Below are 19,364 nucleotides of genomic sequence, written 5' to 3'. Positions count from 1 at the left end.
TCTCCTATCTCAGCCTCATGAGTAGCTGGGACTACTGGCGCCTGCCATCATGCCTGGCTAATTTTTGTATTTTTAGTAGAGACGGGGTTTCACCATGTTGGCCAGGATGGTCTTGAATGCCTGACCTCGTGATCTGCCCGCCTTGGCCTCCCAAAGTGCTAGGATTACAGATGTGAGCCACCACGCCCAGCCTATTATTTATTTTTTATTTATTTATTTTTGAGTTGGGTAGAACTTTTTTTTCTTGAGTTGGGTAGAAAAATCAAAGAAGGAAATACAGGATTAAACATCTGTCTCCTCTGTCCCATTTACCACTTTATTCTTCATAGAGGTAAAATTTGGGAAGAGTTCTTTGTTGTATTTATTGTAGAAAGCATTAGGTAAATGAGTTAATGAAATAAACATATTTTTCTCCTTGACTTTCTTGAATTTCATAGCTGTACATGCAACTTTACCAATTCCTTTAAATATTATATGAAAGATACTACAAAATATTCTACAATTAATATTGAAACCAAAATGGAAATTGGCTGCCATAACAGAAAAAAACCTACTACTTAATGGAGGTAGAATAGCATAATTTCAAAATTGTGTTCTATTTCAAAACCTTGAGAGTAAGAGCTGTCCAATGAGTTATTTTGGATATAGTTGCTGTAGTTTGAGAAATATGAGAACTCTTCCAAGATCAGTGCTTTATTGATTACATAGTGATATATTATAATTATTATTCTTTTATGTAACAATTATTTATTTTTCAAATTTTTAGCTGCTGCTTTGGGAAATCTTGTGTCAGATCTAGCTGGACTTGGGTAGGTTCATTCACTTATTCATTTGTATATTCTGTACTTGCTGTCTTTCTGTTCCCCACTCTTCTTTAATTGAGAAGCAAAACAAAAGAATATTTCATTTTTCTTTGTTTTCTAGAATTAAAATTTCAAATTTACTTTTTCTAAACTAATAGTACTAAATCTTTGGTATCCATCAAATATAGATGCCTGGGTGATATCCCAGTTATACATTATTAGTGTCTCTGGAGAGGGAGCCCTGGCAGTTGTGTTTAGTAATTTTCATGAGTGGTTCTGATGTATGCAAAAGTTTATTCTAAATTTACCATAATGTAAGAAAAATGGAATTTGTGTTTACTGAAGTATTTATATGTATTTCATAGACATCTCCAAGGGTAAGACAGGAGTAAAAGGAAAAACCTCTCTCATTATTCCACCTCACCCTACTCCCAGAAAACCCAAAGAGAAGGGATATGGCTCGAATTTGAGGATACTGACTAGACATGTTTTCTAGAGGGGGGAACTTTCAAAGGAAATAATGGCCAAAGCATATATGGGTTTGGCTGTTTTTTGCTCTCTTTACTTTATGTGGCAGGAATAATGAAACAAACTAAGGACATCTATTTAGAAAAGGCCAGCTTTCTCTCTCTCTTTACATTCTTGTTCCAAGTAGCAGATGGCCTGAGTTGCTTCCTGAGCTTGGGGAAGCCTGGGGGAGTATAAATTAGACTAAGTGGACATTATTATGATAAATATGCTCTCTCTTGCTCTGTCTTTGATTTTGTCTCTTCTTTCCTTGACTCATTTGAGTGTTACAATTTCAGATTTGAATTTTTTCTTAGAAGTTTACTTAGCCCTATAATCTAGGCAAAGCAGCTTTTTAAGTGATCTAACCTTAACCTTTTATATTAGACTTCTGCACTGGAGTTTGGGGCCAAAGCCACAGTTAAAAACAAAGTTTCTTTGTTTTAGGACCATGGCAAGAATTTTATATTCTTCGAATTCCTGGCATAAATGTATCATGATATCATCTCTTAAACATTCTATTCCCAGTTTCCAACATTAAAGTAAATAATGAGAATATTACAGTCATTGTATAGCTTTCTGATATATTTAATAGAACCAAATGATCTAAGAGATTTTAAAGCCATTTAGCTATATATTGCATCATAAAACAATTATTTTTGTTTAGAGATGAAGATTTTTCTGGAAGTCTTTGTATTTAAAAACTATTTCTCTTCTCTCTTTTGGGGGGTATCATTCAATAACAAATACCACATTTTAGGCATTCTCAGATGCATTTTAACGTATCTGATATCAGGATCCATCTTATTGTTGGTAGTATACATAGTTTAATTAGCAATATTTTTTCTTTCTTACAGTTCATAAAGTAAGGATGTATCCAATAAATTATGGCAACTTAGAATTGATAAAATACTTGAGATTGGCCTGCAAGTTCTAAGGTGTTTTTGTTAGTTTACCAATCTGAGGAATTTTGGAAACTTTTGCTGTCTGATAAGTTACTAATTTGTATCATATGTTAAAGTGCTTTGCTTTGAGTTTGGAATAATTGCAGAAATTCTAATTATCTGTACAAATTGTTACATACCTTGAATTGTTTTTAAAAATAATAACAGAGAATACTTGCTCTGTCATTAATTTTCCTTTGTGTTAAATATGTTAATAAGAAAATATTTTTAAACAATATATTTATATGCAATAAAAATTAAAAGTTCTAAAGAATGTTTATGTCATTTCTAGAGTACAAGTGCAAATGTAAAATTATCTTGTTTCTCCTTGTAGTAATTAGTTTACTATATGAGGACATTTGCATGTCTTTTTAAAAACCTATATTTTGTCCTCATGTCTTTGTTTTGTTTTGTTTGCTTTTGTAAAGGCTTTATTGAAACATAACCTATATATCACATTGTCTTGTTTCTTCAAAGACTTGCAGGCTACGTTGAAGCATTGGCTTCCAGGTTAGGCCTGTCAATTCCTGATCTCACACCAAAGCAAGTTGACATGTGGCAAACACGTCTTAGTACACATTTGGTAAGTAATTTGCATGGTTTATGATAATGAGTTGGGTAGCCAGAGCAAGATTCTGTATAGTTCAGGCCCTTGAGAAATTTGAGACTAAAATTGGTTTGAATGGGGTTTTTAACAAAAATTGTCCAGACCTTGGCAGTTTTCAGGAGAACAGTAATTTGTGTTATTAACTCCTTATTTTTTGTAGGTATACTTAATTTTTAAAAAATATTTTGCAATTCACTTAGTATTAGGGAGTGTCTCTTATAGGTTGGGGTCTAAAGAACATAAAACGAATAATAAACTGTGGTTATCCTTGAGGAACTTGTTTAGGTGGAAAAGCAAACATATAAACAAATTATAATTTAGTATGACATATGCAGTCATGAATTATGTACAAGATGTAACCATGATACAGGTAAGGGAATTAACACTGTGGGGAGTAACTTCTTTTGGTGGGGAGATTTCTTGGTTATTATTAGATCTAAGCCGATTTTTGAATTATTGATGAGACATTTACTAGATGAATAAGAGGAGTTCCAAGCATACTGACTAGCAATTAGAAGAGGATGATAAAAAAAAGGGTATATTTAGGTAAATACAAGAACCGATTTTAGGAATATAATATATAGTAGCTGTAGGTATAAGCAGCAGCAGAAGACAACATTGGAGAAGTAAGCAGGGATCAGACAGGAAAGCTATTGTATGTGAATGCTAAGGAGCTTGAGCCTCTTACCTAAGTGATGGAGAGCCAGGGGAGTTTTAAGTAAGAAGTAAACTGGATGGATCATGATGCCATCAATAAAATCAAGAAAACAAGGAGGAGGAATAAGCTTGTAAGGGAAGATAATGAGTTCTATTTTGGACGCATTGAATTTGAGATACTAGTAGGACATTTGAGTGGTGACACCTAGTAGGCATTTAGGTTAAAGTCAAGAGTTAGATAGGTCAGAGGTAGTGATAATGGGTATTGTCACTCCTTCATTCAACAAATACTTATTGTTTACGTATTATATGCCAAGTAGAGATACAGGAGTTTTGAATACATTGGTTAACAAAATAAGATCTTATTTCTGATAGATCTTACATTCAAGCAGTGGGGAGACAGACAATAAACAATCTGATAAATAAAAATATTTAGCATATTAGAAGTTTATATGTGTTATGAGAATAAAAACGGAAAACAGAGCGAGGTAGAAGAGGCTAGGAGTGCTAGGATGGAAGCAGACTGCAATATTCAATAGGAGAGTCACTGTAGGCCTCACTGAAAAGGTAGGTGATTGTTCAAACCATGGGAGAAGATGAGATTTCATAGGAGAGTGGTTCTCAAAATGTGGTGCCAGCATCAGCAGGATCAACATTACCTGGTAACTTCTTAGAAATGCAAACACTCAGTCTTCATCTTAGACCTATCTATTATTGTGTAAATTATTGCAGCTGGATGGGGTGGCTCATGCTTGTAATCCCAGCACTTTGGGAGGCCGAGGCGGGTGGATCACCTGAGGTCAGGAGTTTGAGACCAGTCTGATCAACATGGTGAAACCCTGTCTCTATTGAAAATACAAAAATTAGCTGGGCGTGGTGGCAGGCGCCTGTAATCCCAGCTTACTCAGGAGGCGGAGGCAGGAGAATTGCTTGAACTTGGGAGGCAGAGGTTGCAGTGAGCCGAGATCAAGCCATTGCACTCCAGCCTGGGTGACAGAGTGAGACTCCATCTCAAAAAAAAAACAAAAAACAAAAAACATGCAAATTCAGCAGCTTAAAACAACATATATTTGTTATCTCTCATTTTCTGTGGGTCAGATCAGGAATAGCTTAAATGGGTCCTCTGGAAGGCTGCAATCATGTCCAGCTAGGACTTGGTTCCTGTCTAGAAGCTCAATTGGTGATGAATCCACTTCCAGGCTCACCCAGGTCTTTGGCAAAATTAATTTTTTTGTGGCTGTGAGGGACCTAACCTCTGGCTTGCTGTTGCACTCTCATGTCCTGGAGGCCTCCCTCCATCTAGAGCAAGCTTGTGCAACCCGCTTTTGGTAATCCAAAAGTTTACCACAAATTGGTAAACTTTCTTAAAACATTATGAGATTTTTTCTGTGATTTTTTTTTAAGCTTATCAGCTATCGTTAGTGTTAGTGTATTTTATGTGTGGCCCAAGAAAATTATTCTTCTTCCAATGTGGCCCAGGGAAGCCAAAAGATTGGACACCCCGATCTACGGGTCACCTGCAGTTCTTTGCCATATGGCCCTCTCAGTAGACCCTCTCACAACATGGCAGCCTGCATCTTCAGAGCCAGCAAGGGAGAAAGAGAATGAGTCTGCTGGCAGGATGGCAAGATGGAGCCTTATGTAATGTAATACAATCACAGGAGTAACACCCCATGACCTTTCCTATTACTCAAAGCAAGTTAGAACATCCTACCTATGCTCAAGGGGAGGAGATTATGCAAAGACTTAAATACCAGAAGGAAGGTATCATGGAGGCCACCTTAAAATGTGCCTGCTACAGATTCACAAAATGAAAAATTCTGGAGATGGAACCCAGCAATTTGTGTTTTAATTCTGTTGTACATTAAAATTTGAGAACTGTTGTTCCAGAGAAAATGTGCAGAATTAAAGAACCCTAGAAAATACCTAAGAGCTCATAGTCTTATGGGAGCTTTCAAGGAAGAAGTTTTAAGAAGTAATGAATGATAACCAATTCCTCTTGATATAAAGAAATCAAGTAAAATTTCTGAAATTTTTTTTTTGTTTTTTGTTTTTGGATTTGGTATGTAGTTGCTCATTGATAATCATTTCTGAGCAATTTCTGTGGACTGATGGAAGAAGAAAAATCAAATGACAATGAATTGAAACACTAACGGGAGGTGAAGAAGAAGAAGAAATAAAATATAAAATTAATGTTAAGTTAGATGGAATTTATTTTAATGAAGATATTAAATGTTTTGGAAGTAAATAATTTTTACCTGCAAAATATTCATACAGAGTACAAAAACATACACATAGGTAATATAGAGTTAAATTCATCACTAATCACTTTAAATCACTTTAAATCTGCAATAATTACTACCCTTTAAAATATGAGTAGTAGAAGGATCACAACTATACCAGGGAAGTGTTTGCTTTTCAATCAAAATGTAGGAAGAGTGTGGAGAAACAAAATGAGGACCTATTTGCTTGTTGTAATTTTTACTTTATAAAGGTTGAAAAGTCTTTTAAGAAAGTAGAATGTTAATTTTGGGCTTTTCCTTTTAGTTTACATGTGTCCATATCTTACAATTTGTAAGTAAAGTGAGACTAGCCCCTGATACCAGCTGGAGTTTTGAGGGAATAAGGATACTCTAACATTCTAGCAATTTGTCTTAAAAATTTTAGCATTAAAGTTGGGATCAGAAGTTTATTTTCCTGGGGCATAATAATTGTTTTCTTTCTGTATTAAAAGCAGGTTCATTTTCTCTTCTCTATGACAAAAGCATCAGATTACTAAACTAGTATTAATATATTGAGTGTATGTGTGTCTGCGTGTGTATTGTGATAAACCCCTCACTGGTTTATGGCAACAGTGATTCTGTTCCTTAGTTGTTGACTCTGCTTGTTTTTAGAATCAAATCTTCTACTCTGTAACATAACATTTTGATTCTATACAGCCTGAAGTATTTGAAGTTAGTGACCACCCATCTACTCATGACAAAAGCTAACTCTGAAATTTACCCGTGATAGAATAAATACAGATACACATGCAGGTTCCAGTTGACACAGGTGTATTTTAAAACCTCACTTGTAATTTGGTTGTTTGAAATTCAAAAAATATTTTCTTATAAAACAGTATTACAGATGGGACTCAAGTTCTACAATTAGCCCCAGTGTAGTTAACTATGGGGCCTAGAGTATTGTAAGACATAATGATAATGTATAAATAAATGTTTTCACAATGGAAAAATTTGTTTCAGGTCCTGGATCAGGGAGTGAGAAAAGTATATCACTTTTTTTCCTCCTCTCCACCCTATTGACATTATATCTCTTGAGATAATTGGGTCAGAAATCACTGACTGGTATTCCTAAAGTGAGGGGCAAGGAAAGCCTTGGTTGCAAGAGGAATTTAACAGAATGGGTGGGAAGTGAAAGTGGGGCCTATTGGCAATGGTTATTTTCTGTATATGGGAAAGTCAGGAGTCTGAAATAGAATATAATGATTTCTCTATGCATATATTCAAATGAGTAAATATGTTAAAGTCAAAAAACAAGAAGCTAGGATTAACTTTATCAGCATGTGGAATGAAGAAAATTTCTGCTTGTTAAAACTCTGCATGAATGATACCTTTTAAAGTTTTGGCATAACGAAAATAAGTTTTGACTATTAATATCAAGCAGTGGTCATACTACTAATACCACTACCACCACCAAAAGCCTCAAAATAACAGAGTTGAAAAATTTTTATGCAAGCTATTGTCAAAATATTAATGTCTACTATTAAATGTGTTAGAAAAACTGTAGGATGTGGGCTGGGCGCGGTGGCTCACACCTGTAATTCCAGCACTTTGGGAGGCTGAGGCGGGTGGATCATGAGGTCAGGAGATCGAGACCATTCTGGCTAATACAGTGAAACCCCGGCTCTACTAAAAATACAAAAAATTAGCCGGGCGTGGTGGCGGGCACCTGTGGTCCCAGCTACTCAGGAGGCTGAGGAAGGAGAATGGCATGAACCCAGGAGACGGAGCTTGCAGTGAGCCGAGATCACACCACTGCACTCCAACCTGGGCCACAGAGCAAGACTCCGTCTCAAAAAAAAAACAAAAAACTGTAGGATATGATAGCTAAATAGACAATGTATAAGAGAAAACATTTCATTCAAGACTAAAGATTATGTAGCTATCATAGTATCTTTAATGTTTGATAGAACTTATTTTGTCTTTCCCTGTGTACCTAACTAGAAGTTCCTGGAGGAGAGAGACAGACTGCATAAGATTAGTCCATCTCCATGGTACACCCAGTACAGAGTTTGACACATAGTAGCTTCTCAATAAATATTTGTATGAGGAAATGAAACTTAATTGAAAAGTATATAAACTTGATAGTCATCATAGGAATGCAAATTTTGAAAACCATTTACAAAAATAACAATTTTAAATTTTTATAATGATCTGGGTGTGGTGGCTCCCAGAGCCTGTAATCTCATTTGGGAGGCCAAGGTGGGAGGATTTCTTGAAGCCAGGAGTTCAAGATCAGCCTGGGCAACATAGGGAGACCCTGGCTCTACAAAAAAAGTAATAATAAAAGTAACAAAATTATCTAGGCATAGTGGCATGTGTCTGTAGTTCTAGTTACTGGGGAGACTGAGTCAGGAGGCTAGCTTGAGCCAAAGAGTTCGGGAAGAGATCAGGAAGATGGCTTGAGCCAAGGCTGCAGTGGGTTATGATCATGCCACTGCATTCCAGCCTAGGTGACAAAGGGAGACCCTGTCTCTAAAACAAATAAAATAAATAAAAATGAAATAAAATTTTTATAATGTAGGTGAAGTTGCAGGATAATTGGTATGTGTGTCTACATTTATGTATACTGAAATTGGTATGTAAGTATGTGCAGCGTTGTCAAGGATGAATGCTTCATGAAGATGCACAAATATTAATACCGTTTGATTTTTAAACAAATCATTGGGGAAGAAATATACATGGAAATGCTTATTGTTATTTCACTTATAATGTTGAAGAAGTAGCAGTGGCTATTGTGGTAAAGAGAGATTTAAGTAGAATATAGACCCGTCAATTCAGTTGAACTTAGAAGTCTTTAAGTTTGTGTAGCAGTTTGGAAAAGAGTTTGTGAGAAAATGTGTGGCTATGCAGGGGTATGGATTGAGGAAGAAAACAAAGCTATGTTTACATAATGATTATATCTACATATAATTAGGTATACACAGGGATAAATATTGAAGAGGAATATATATGAAGGGTAGCAAATCCAAATATATTGAGAAGAGCTGGTGAGATTTTTTTCCTGCCTTCTTGTTATCAGAGATAAAGTAACTTTAAAAATGTTCTCTTTTGTTTCCTTAGGGTAAAGCTGTTGGGGTGACTATTGGCTGCATTCTAGGAATGTTTCCTTTAATTTTCTTTGGAGGAGGTGAAGAAGATGAAAAACTGGAAACGAAAAGTTAATCCTCTTAGAATACCTATAAAAAGATGTAAACTAATGTACCTCAGTAATTAAATATGCTGTCACAACATTTAGGAATTAAGACAGTAACAGTATAGATATGGGATCAAATAATTTAGCATGTATTATGGAAAACACTAACTTATTGTGGCTTGATCTTCTTAGGACATCTTTTTTAAAAAGCTGTTTAGTATCATTTTGTGTAAATTGTTGAAATGCTTTTTCATCAATAGCAGTCAACATTTTATCCTTTCTTTTTATATTCATAATGTTATTTAAGTGTCATTGATGTACTGTATTGACTTGGGGTTTGCTTATTTGTTACTTAACATGTGTACATGCATGAAAGCATTTTTCGTTGTTCCCTGATAGTTACATTTCAACCTTGGGATTTTTCCGAATTACTTAAGATGTTTAATGTCAGTTAAAGATTTTTTTACCCTCTTTTTGGGAACATCAATTTTGTACTGTTATGCAGTAAACATTTATAATAATATAATTTCAGTCATTTTCTTAACTCTCACATCTATTGAAAATGGATATAGATACAGGTTTTAAGTATTTTAAGTATATATTACTTATTTTAATTTTCTGACTTTACTATTTTAAGGGCCAGAGGGTTAATCACAAAGAGCAATTATGTGGTCTCCCTGCTACATGAAACCGTGTATGCTAACAAGCGTACAATTTTTAGTTGATTTTTTTTAACCTTTTAGTTTCCCAGTTTTGAATAATTACATGGTGGATTCTGACTTTTGAGGGGAAGCAAATGATTATTTTAGAGTCTTTGAAATGGGGATTGTGGAATTAGATTGAACTAAGGGATTTAACATGATGCTTGGAAATTAAGAGACTAAAGCTTTTTTTAAAAAAAGGTAGAAAATAGGAACTGTCAAGAAGGTTTATGGTATAAATGATGAAGTTGAAGTGATGTTTGAAAGATTAATGAGATACAATTTATATTATTTGGTAAGGTTTTTTTTTCCCCCTCCAAAGATGTCATCTTCTCATCTGAATGGAATAAGTCTGAATACCCCATATTCATACTCCTAATCTCATTATATCTTATTTAGTGAATTTTATTTATGAATAATTTCTGTTGAAGTGAAAACTAGATATTTAATATTTTGCTTTTTTGCTACATAGTCTACTCAAAAATTACATGAGGAGAAATCCTTTTTCCCTTTGTTTTTCTTTTTTCTTCTTTTGTGGTATTTAAAGCATATTTTAGGTTGAAGTTACTTATTTCTAGTCTTGTACTTCTGGCTTAAGTATAACCATGTAAGAATTATAAATTTTAGTTTTCTGAACCCTTAAACTTTTTTAGCATGTGGTCTGTTACACATGCTAAAAAATTAGTCTTACTTGTAACAGCGTAATTAAACACATCATGGAGGAGAGAAACTTAAAATAATATTTTGGCTTTTGAAGTTATTTGTGTTGCTAAATAGATGCAGAGGTTTTACAGCAGTTTATTTTAAGGTTTTATTTATACATAATTACTTTGAACTCTTCAGAGTAGATATTTTTTCACAAGGCAGTTTGTCATAAATTCTCTCATGCGCTTCAGAATGAATAAGTGCCATCCTTTAATCATAGACTTTGAGGAGAGAAAGCATAAAAATATAGCATATAATCTAAAAATAAATATATAACATGCACAAATAATGTGACATTCTTACTGAATCAAATCATGATTCTAGAACTTGAGATCTTAAATAGAATTTCGGTTTGTATCTTCCATATAATAACCACACACAGATAACCACACAAAAAATCCTTTGTAAAATTTCTGATTGATAGGATTAGAGTGCTAAATTTTTTGGGGGGGAAGGGTGGGGTAAAGTGTAAGTGCTTTCTTTTGTCCCTAACTTGTGTATTGATGGCAGTCCATTCTGTTTTCTAAAAATGTATTTTACTGTGGTGCTTAACTTCTTATTAATTAAATCCCGTATCAGAAACCTTGCCTGTGACTTTAGAAAGGGCTTTTGATTATTGTTTTTTCTTCTTGCTCTTGAAAGTAATCCAGTCCCAGGGAATTACTGGTTTAACTGAACATCTTCAGAATTATTTAAGGTGTCAAAATATATAACCTTCACATTGAAAGATAATTTTAATTTATGGGCATAATAAAAATTTGAATCATTCAGGTAATTTTCAAAAAATGGAGACCATTTGTCTTTAACTGAAGGTATATGTTTAAGATCATAGTCTACCCTAGTATGGTGCTTTGCACAAAATGATTTCTGAAGAATGGTTCTTTTTAAGATAATGACTTCATATGATCATTGTTTCATGTTACTACTTGCCACAAATAACTTTAATTTAGGTTGAAACTGGAACTGTTTGTTTCTCATATTAGCTACTTCTCTATTAGGAGCACAAGAACCATAGTTAAATGCAACATGAGCTACTTTAGTACTGTTTGTTTAAATTTGTGTTGTCCATGTATTATGATTTATTAACTTGTTGATGCATGTAAATTGGGTGCATTTTGTTGCCATGTATGTTAAATGGTGACCAATGTTTTTACAAAGGAATTGAACAAAAAAAGTATCTTTTAAGAAATTTGGAATGTGGTTTTGATTTTGAAATTTGATTTCTTACTAATCTCAGAGAGCCTTGGTATATTCTGTTACTAAAGCAAACAGGATTAATGAATACGGATTTGTTACAAGGTGGCAGCAATGTCACTGAGATAGTGAATGGAACAATTTACCACCTCCCTGGAATCTGCACCTGAGATACAACATCAGTGTATGAGTGAAGAGTGAGCCCATAGAAAAGCTTTAGATAGACTCACATAAGTCACACTGATGGGTATTTACAGCAGAGATATCCAAGCTGTTTATGTAATAGTCTCATTTACTTTATTCTTTTTCTCTAGAACATAAATTTTGAAGGTAATGGAAGTTTATCTTTTATACCAAAAGTTTGTATGAGCCATTTTGAAGTAAATCTTTCTAATTTTAGAATTATATTTTCTCGACATCTTAAGACAGTATATTAAATATAATATAACCTTTTTCTTAGTGGCTAAGCATTATCTTTATGTATATTATTATTGTGTGATAATGCAGTACCTTGAGAATCTAGTTTTTATAGTTTTCATTTTTTTTTCTGATCTTGCTTCTGGCAACTTTTATCTCTCTAATCTGCTTTTTTTCCTCAGTTGTCTGGACTTAGAAACTAGTTAGCCTATCTTACCATAAATTATTTGGGAAATACTAAAAAATTGGCTTTGGATCCTGACTGAGATGATGATGATGATAGTAGTAGTAGTAATAATAATAGTTCCCTTTTATTAAACACTTATTTGTTCCTTTATGCACTAGTAATTTACACACATTATTGCATTTAATCACCTTAATGACAACATTTAAGTTGGGGCTATTATCATTATCATCTCTATTTTCTCATAGCTAAATTGAGGCATGAAGAGGTTAGTTTGCAACTACGAATAAGTGGACTGGAATCCTATTTTGTCCAAGTATGAAGCCTATCTTCTTAACTGCTAGGCAGTAGGGACATCAGTTGCATGGGCTTTGCAATGTCTGCTCTCTGCCTAGGTTCCTTTTTACCTCCAGATTCATGGAGTCATTTTCTTATCTATAATTTAAGAATATTGTGCTTACAATCCAAGATTCATTTAAGAAATCTTGTGTTCTTTATTACATACTATGTGCTAGGATGTTCAAGGCACTGAGTGAACAACCAGAACATCTGTACCCTCATGAAGCTTATTCTTTTGGGGTGGGTAGTAGTAGGGGAAGAGAACACAGAAAAGCAAATATAGTTTTTTTTTTTTTTTTTTGAGATGGAGTCTTGATGTCACCCAGGCTGGAGTGCAGTGGCGTGATCTTGGCTCATTGCAACCTCTGCTTCCTGGGTTCAAGTGATTCTCCTGCCTCAGCCTCCTGAGTAGCTGGGATTACAGTCACGTGCCACTGAGCCTAATTTTTTTGTATTTTTAGTAGAAACGGGGTTTCACCATGTTGACCAGGCTGGCCTCAGACTCCTGACCTCCTGAGTAGTGGGGATTACAGTCACGTGCCACCGAGCCTATTTTTTTTGTATTTTTAGTAGAAACGGGGTTTCACCATGTTGGCCAGGCTGGCCTCAGACTCCTGACCTCAGGTGATCCACCTGTCTCGGCCTCCCAAAGTGCTGGGATTACAGGCGTGAGCCCCTGCGCCCACCTGCAAATATACACTTAAATATTGTTTATGTCAGATGGTAAGTTCTATAGAGATAAATGAAACAAGATAAAGAGGATAGAAAGTACCAGTGGTCATAAGTGAAGATGGTCAGTGAAGACCTGAAGGAAGCGAAGGCACAAACAGTACAGATATTCTGTGAAGAGAAAGTATCATGCTAGGTACTAGAAAGTTAGTGTTAAGAAAATCTCAGATATGTGAAATATGTTCCACTTTGGAATTCATTGTAAAATGTTTTCTTTTTGTTTCATATTACTAATAACTGCATTAAGCCTAAAGAGTAACAGTTAAATATTAAGATTAATACTTCTTGCATGTTTACTGACAGCAGTAGGTGAAAATGGCACAGAACTGTGGGGAAGCAACCCTAGAATTCAAAAAAGTCTGTAGATATTCCCATCAGCAAATCATTTACAGTTGACTCTTGAACAATGCAGGGATTAGGGACACCAACCCCCTGTGCTGCTGAAAATCTGAATACAACTTTTTACTCTCTCCAAACTTTACTTATAGCCTCCTATTGGCTGGAAGCCTTTCTGATAAATAAACAGTAGACTAACACATATTTTGTATGTTGTATGTATCATCTATTGTATTAAAATAAAGGTAGAAGAAAGAAAATGTTATTAAAATCATCAGGAAGAGAAAATACATTTACTATTCATTAAGTGGATCATGATAAAAGTCTTCATCCTCCTTGTCTTCATGTTGAGTAGGCTGAGGTGGAGGAGGAAGAGGAAGGATTGGTCTTGCTCTTAGTGGTAGCAGAGGTGCAAGGGGAAGCAGGAAAGGCAGGCACACTACGTGTAATTATGAAAATGCATTGTAACTTCTGTCTGATGTTTTGCTTTTTTTCATTTCTCAAAATATTTCTATATATGGTATTAATCCTTCTTCCACCATTTGCTTTAGTTTTAGTGCCTGTGTGATAGAAGGGTTCATGTTGTAAAATCAGTCTTGGATAATCAGAACACTTCTACCAGATTGTCTAATGTTGATTTGTTTTCTGGCACTGCTTCTAAATGTCTTCCTCCTCATTCTGTGGCACTGATTCAGAGGCACTCATCTCCAAAAGCTAAGCTTTTGAATTACTTAGCTTTTGATTCACTCCAGGATTCAGATCTTGAAACTTTCTACCCTCCACCATTTATTTATTTATTTAATTTGACATATCTACAACCTCTTTCATGATTTTCTTGATTGGCTCTGTTGTAAATTCTGCGAAGTCACACACAACATCTGGTTGTTTTCCTCAGCAGGAATTTATTGTTTTGGGCTTGATGGCTTTCATGTCTTCTGTAGCAACAATGGCATCATCAGTGGTGGAATCCTTCCAGACTTTGATGATGTTCTCTTTGTTAGAGTTCTCTTGCATGGCACTGATGGTTCTTTGCATAGAGTACTGTTTGTAATGAGCCTATAGGTCCTTATGACTCCCTGATCTAGAAACTAAATTAGAGACATTGCGTTTGGGGGCAAATAGATCACTTCGATGCCTTTAGTATTGAACTCATGGAGTTCTGGGTGGGTGGCCAGGGGCATTGTCCAGTATCAAAACAACTTTAAAAGGCAGTCCTTTACTGGCAAGGTACTTCCTGACTTCAAAGACAAAACAGCAATGGAGCCAATCCAGAAAAATGGTTCTTGTCTTCCAGGCCTTCTTGTTATACTGCCAGAAGACTGGCAGCTGGTGTTTATCTTTTCCCTTCAAGACTTGGGAGTTAACAGCTTTATAGATAAGTGCAGTCTTGATCATAAACCCAACAGCATTTGCAAAAACCTATAGCATTAGCCTGTCCCTTTCTGCCTTAAACCCCGGTGCTCGCTTCTCTTCTTTACTAATAAATGTTCTTTGTGGCATATTATTATTTTTCCATAATAGGGCACTTCTGTATGCCTTAAGAACCTGTTTTGGTAGATATGCTTTCTCCTCAATGATTTTCTTAATGGCATCTGGGAACTCATTTGCTGCCTCTTGGTCATCAGAAGCTGCCTCTTCTGTTATCTTAACATTTTTAAAGCCAAACTTCTTTCTAATATTATCAAGCCATCCTTTGCTGGCATTAAATTCTCTAGATTTAGATCCTTCACCTTCCTTTTGCTTTAAATTGTCATATAATGACCGCCTTTTCTCCAATCATATTAGAGCCTATAGGTACGTCTTTCTTGTAGCAATACTGCACCCACATAAAAGTTGCATTTTTAATATAAGGTAAAAAGGTATATCACAAAAAGTGTAAGGTTTGCTGGTATAGATGCAGTAATGGCTTCATAAATTTTCTTAATTTTTTTTTAACAGTGGTCCTTATGCTGGATTCATTTATCTTGAAGGATGGGCAACTACAACTGCAGACCAGTACACGTCAAGCAATTTAACTTTTTCTTGTAATGTCATGACTTTGCTCCTTGGGAGCACTTCCAGCATCACTAGTGGGACTTCATATGGGTCCCTTGGTATTATTGCAAGGTTTATGGTTGTACTAAACATGATGAAAAATAACTGAGAACCATGAGAGATCACTTTTTACTACGATACACGATTTACTGGAGAGATGAACTGCCCATGTGGAGATGATAAACATCACATGGTGTTTTAAGTGAATACAGCACTTGAGCTCACAGCAATAGCAACAGGAGGTAGCTCTGAAATTATGGTAGTAGTGCAGTATGTACTATAGTTAATCTTATCCAGTTGTAATTTAGTACTGCATCTTTATGTTTGTCTCAACTGCAAATGGCTCTGATGTATAGTCTGTGTATGCGTTAAGTTTTGATAAATTTTAACTTTTTTTTTTTTTGAGATGGAGTCTTGCTCTGTTGTCCAGGCTGGAGTGCAGTGGCACCATGCCGGCTCACTGCAACCTCTGTCTTCCGGGTTCAAGTGATTCTCCTGCCTCAGCCTCCCAAGTAGTTGGGATTACAGGCATGCATCCCCATGCCCAGCTAATTTTTGTATTTTTAGGAGAAACAGGGTTTCACCATGTTGGCCAGGCTGCTCTTGAACTCCTGACCTCAGGTGATCCGCCCGCCTCGGCCTCCTGAAGTGTTGGGATTACAGGCGTGAGCCACTGCGCCCGGCCAATTTTAACTTTTTATAATAGATTTGTATATATTTATGGTAGTAAATGATAAAATAGACTAGTGTCTACATATATTATATGAATTCATGACACACCTTTTTCTTAGTTTTTCAGTATTTCTAAGCTACATGGTGCATCTGCAAGTTTTTTAAATTGTTGCAAATTTCCAAAAAATTTTTCAATGTATTTATCAAAATATGCATATAAGCGGTCCTATGCAGTTCAAACCCGTGTTTGAGAATCAAGTCTGTGACTTCCAGTGTCATTCTGCACCATTTCTGCAGTTTATCACATTTTGCTTCAGGCAGATTTGGTAAATCTTCAATGATAGTTCTCTAGGCTATTGTTTTGTAACATGATCAAATGCTTAATGGGAAATAGAATATGTATATGTATTCTTTGTCTACCAACTACCAAAGAAACAAATACTCCTCAGTTTGACTTGACTTAGTAAATAAACTTGTGTTGGGTTAATGGAGCTAATGGTTATTTTACTTTCTGCTGAATCTGTTCTCTAACCTTTTGCCCTGAGGATTAATATTAAGTATATTGATGTACAATTTTTAGAATGTGCCTGCCCCCTCTCTTCTTAACGTGACATTGCTTACCTAACTCTGGGCTTAATACTTTTACTATTCTCATATTTTATAACAGAACAGTTTTGTGGTTATACTTCAAATTCTTTCGATATCATAAATCAATTATTTTAAACGTTTTGGCCTTAAGATCTTAACATTTAAGAACTTAACACTCAAGAACTTAATGCTCTGGAAAAATATTGATGTCCCCAAAGGGTGTTTTCTTTTTCTTGCTTTTAAAAAAGTTTGTATAAATTTAAGGGGTTTAAGTGCAGTTTTGTTACATGAGTATATTGCATAGTGGTGAAGCCTGGGCTTTTAATGTAACCATTACCTGATTAGTCTACATTGTACTCATTAAGTAATTTCTCATCCCTTATATGCCTGCCTCCCACCATCCCACCCTTCCAAGTCTCCAGTGTCCATCATTCCACACTCTATGTCCTTCTGTACACCTTATTTAGCTCCCACTTACAAGTGTGGACATACGGTATTTGACTTTCTGTTTCTGAGACGTTTCACTTAAGATAATGACCTCCAGCTCCATCCACATTGCTGCAAAAGGCATGATTTTATTATCTTTTATGGCTGAATACTGTCTCATATATATATAAATATATATTATATATATATAAATGATGACACAGGTGCACGCACACACACACACACACACACACTACATTTTCTTTATCCAGCTTCAGTTGATGGTCACTTAAGTCAATTCCCTATCTTTGCCATTGTGAATAGTGCTCCAATAGACATAAAAGTGTAGGTCTCTTTTTGATATAATGATTTCTTTTCCTTTGGGTATATACCCATTGGTGGGATTGCTGGATCAGACGGTAGTTCTGTTTTTTTTCCCCAAGTAACTTTTGTTTGTGAAGGTTTATATTGACTATATCAGAAATGAAAACTGACAAATTTAAAAAAATATTTACCAATCTATTTTAAAATAAACCAATTTCATGCTAACAACATTTTATGATAATTATTTTTCAAAAATAATTTAGTGAGAAGAGCAGCATTGTTAATACACATTTTGCAGATCTTTTCAATGTCTGGCTTAATAGAAGACAGCTGGATTATCATACCTGTTTCTCCATTCAGTCTGTTTGATACGTTGTTTTGTTTGAGGTAAATGAAGAAATTCATCCTCATGGAGGTATAAAGTTGTAAAAGGGAGGAATATTTTAATAGTCTAGGCTGTAGATTTATTCTTGGACACTGTACCAATACTGAACAAGGGGTAGTATCTAAAAGGTTATTTGCAGCATAGAATCTGAAGCCACATAAATGAGATTTTGCATTGAATTTCATTAGACTCCAGTGGTCTACCTTGCACTTTGAGTGAAACTTTTTCCCATGAATAATTTTGTGAAATCATGCATTTGGCACATGGAAACTATTGATTCACTGAGTTATGCGGATCTTCCAAATGTTAATATTTTGCCATATAAAATGTTTAAAAATCATGTTTAATATGACCAGCAATCTCATTTTAAAAAGCCTCTTTAATACTGAGAGGCCATCACATTCAGATGGCAGATACACATTTTCCAAAATAATTTTCACTTGAAAGCTTAAAATTTATCATTGGCAACAAATACTGTTAGTTTTTCTTGAAGTGACAGTTCACTTTGTTCATGTTTGAGGAAATGTCTGTCAAATACCCACATCTGAATTGCCTCGAGACTCACTACTCAGAACAACCTCACTAGTGCTTTTCCTCAAGACAACCATCATATTTTGGTATCCTCAGAAGTACTTCACGTACAGTTCTCATTTTTTCATACAGAAAATTTAAAAGACTTAAGAGTAAAGATTTAAAATAAGTAATTTTTACTGCTTTATTAAGGACATTGAAGGAAACCACCCCTCCCCCCAACCCCGACTTACATGTGCATGGCAATGAAGAATACAATGACTACTAGTGCCTCATTTCAAAGATGCTGGTGCTTTTACCCACCATTGTTTTTGCGCCATTGGTGAATGTGTCACCATAGTTAAAAAGACATATAATGTCATAGTATATTTTGAAAATGTTTTGATTTCACAAACTCCCTAAAAAATTCAGAAGTCCGCAGACCATACCAACACATTTTGAGAACTGCTGTCCTGAACTTTCCTAATTTTATGAGGCTTAGTTGCAAGTAACAAAACCCCAAAATAACAGTCACTGAAATTAGAAATGAATCTCCTATGGAAAATTACTGTGGCATGTTGTTCAGGGCTGGTATAAGGGTTATGCTCTGGAAGGTGGTGGTCAGAGGTCCAGCTTTTCGTCCTTCTGCTTCATCATGTACAGCTGTCATTCTCAACGTTACTTCATGATCTAAAATGGCTGCTTCAGTCCCAGCCATCTTATCTACATTCTGCCCAGGGGGGAAGAAACTAAAAAGAGATAAAAAGGCCTTGCGCCAACATTTTTCGTATTTCAAAAATTTATCTCAAACTGTGTATAATGGAGTAAAGACATAAGTTGAAAATGTACCTGTTACAAGGATGATATTAGTTCAAATATATACATGG

At 35.2% G+C, this 19,364-nt stretch overlaps 1 protein-coding gene across 2 annotated transcripts in view; it reads left to right on the top strand.

The window, feature by feature from the left end:
- TMEM65 (transmembrane protein 65) overlaps nt 1–16,972 on the top strand; it is a 66,488-nt gene extending 49,516 nt beyond the window's left edge. Inside the window, exons 5-8 of one of the 2 annotated variants that reach the window (XM_034966564.3) lie at nt 767–809; nt 2,732–2,837; nt 8,861–8,957; nt 15,477–16,972. In XM_034966564.3, the coding sequence (XP_034822455.1) occupies nt 767–809; nt 2,732–2,837; nt 8,861–8,957; nt 15,477–15,553 (323 nt within the window). In that variant the 3' untranslated portion in view covers nt 15,554–16,972. Of the gene's footprint in view, nt 1–766; nt 810–2,731; nt 2,838–8,860; nt 11,529–15,476 lie in introns of those variants that run through there. The other variant, XM_034966566.4, reaches the window with a different exon arrangement.
- Nucleotides 16,973–19,364: the final 2,392 nt, after the last annotated feature.

Source organism: Pan paniscus, chromosome 7 (genome assembly GCF_029289425.2).
Source record: "Pan paniscus chromosome 7, NHGRI_mPanPan1-v2.0_pri, whole genome shotgun sequence".
Taxonomy (NCBI): Eukaryota; Metazoa; Chordata; class Mammalia; order Primates; family Hominidae; genus Pan; species Pan paniscus.
Note: the sequence above shows the minus strand (reverse complement) of the source record. Positions and strands in the feature narration are given on the sequence as shown.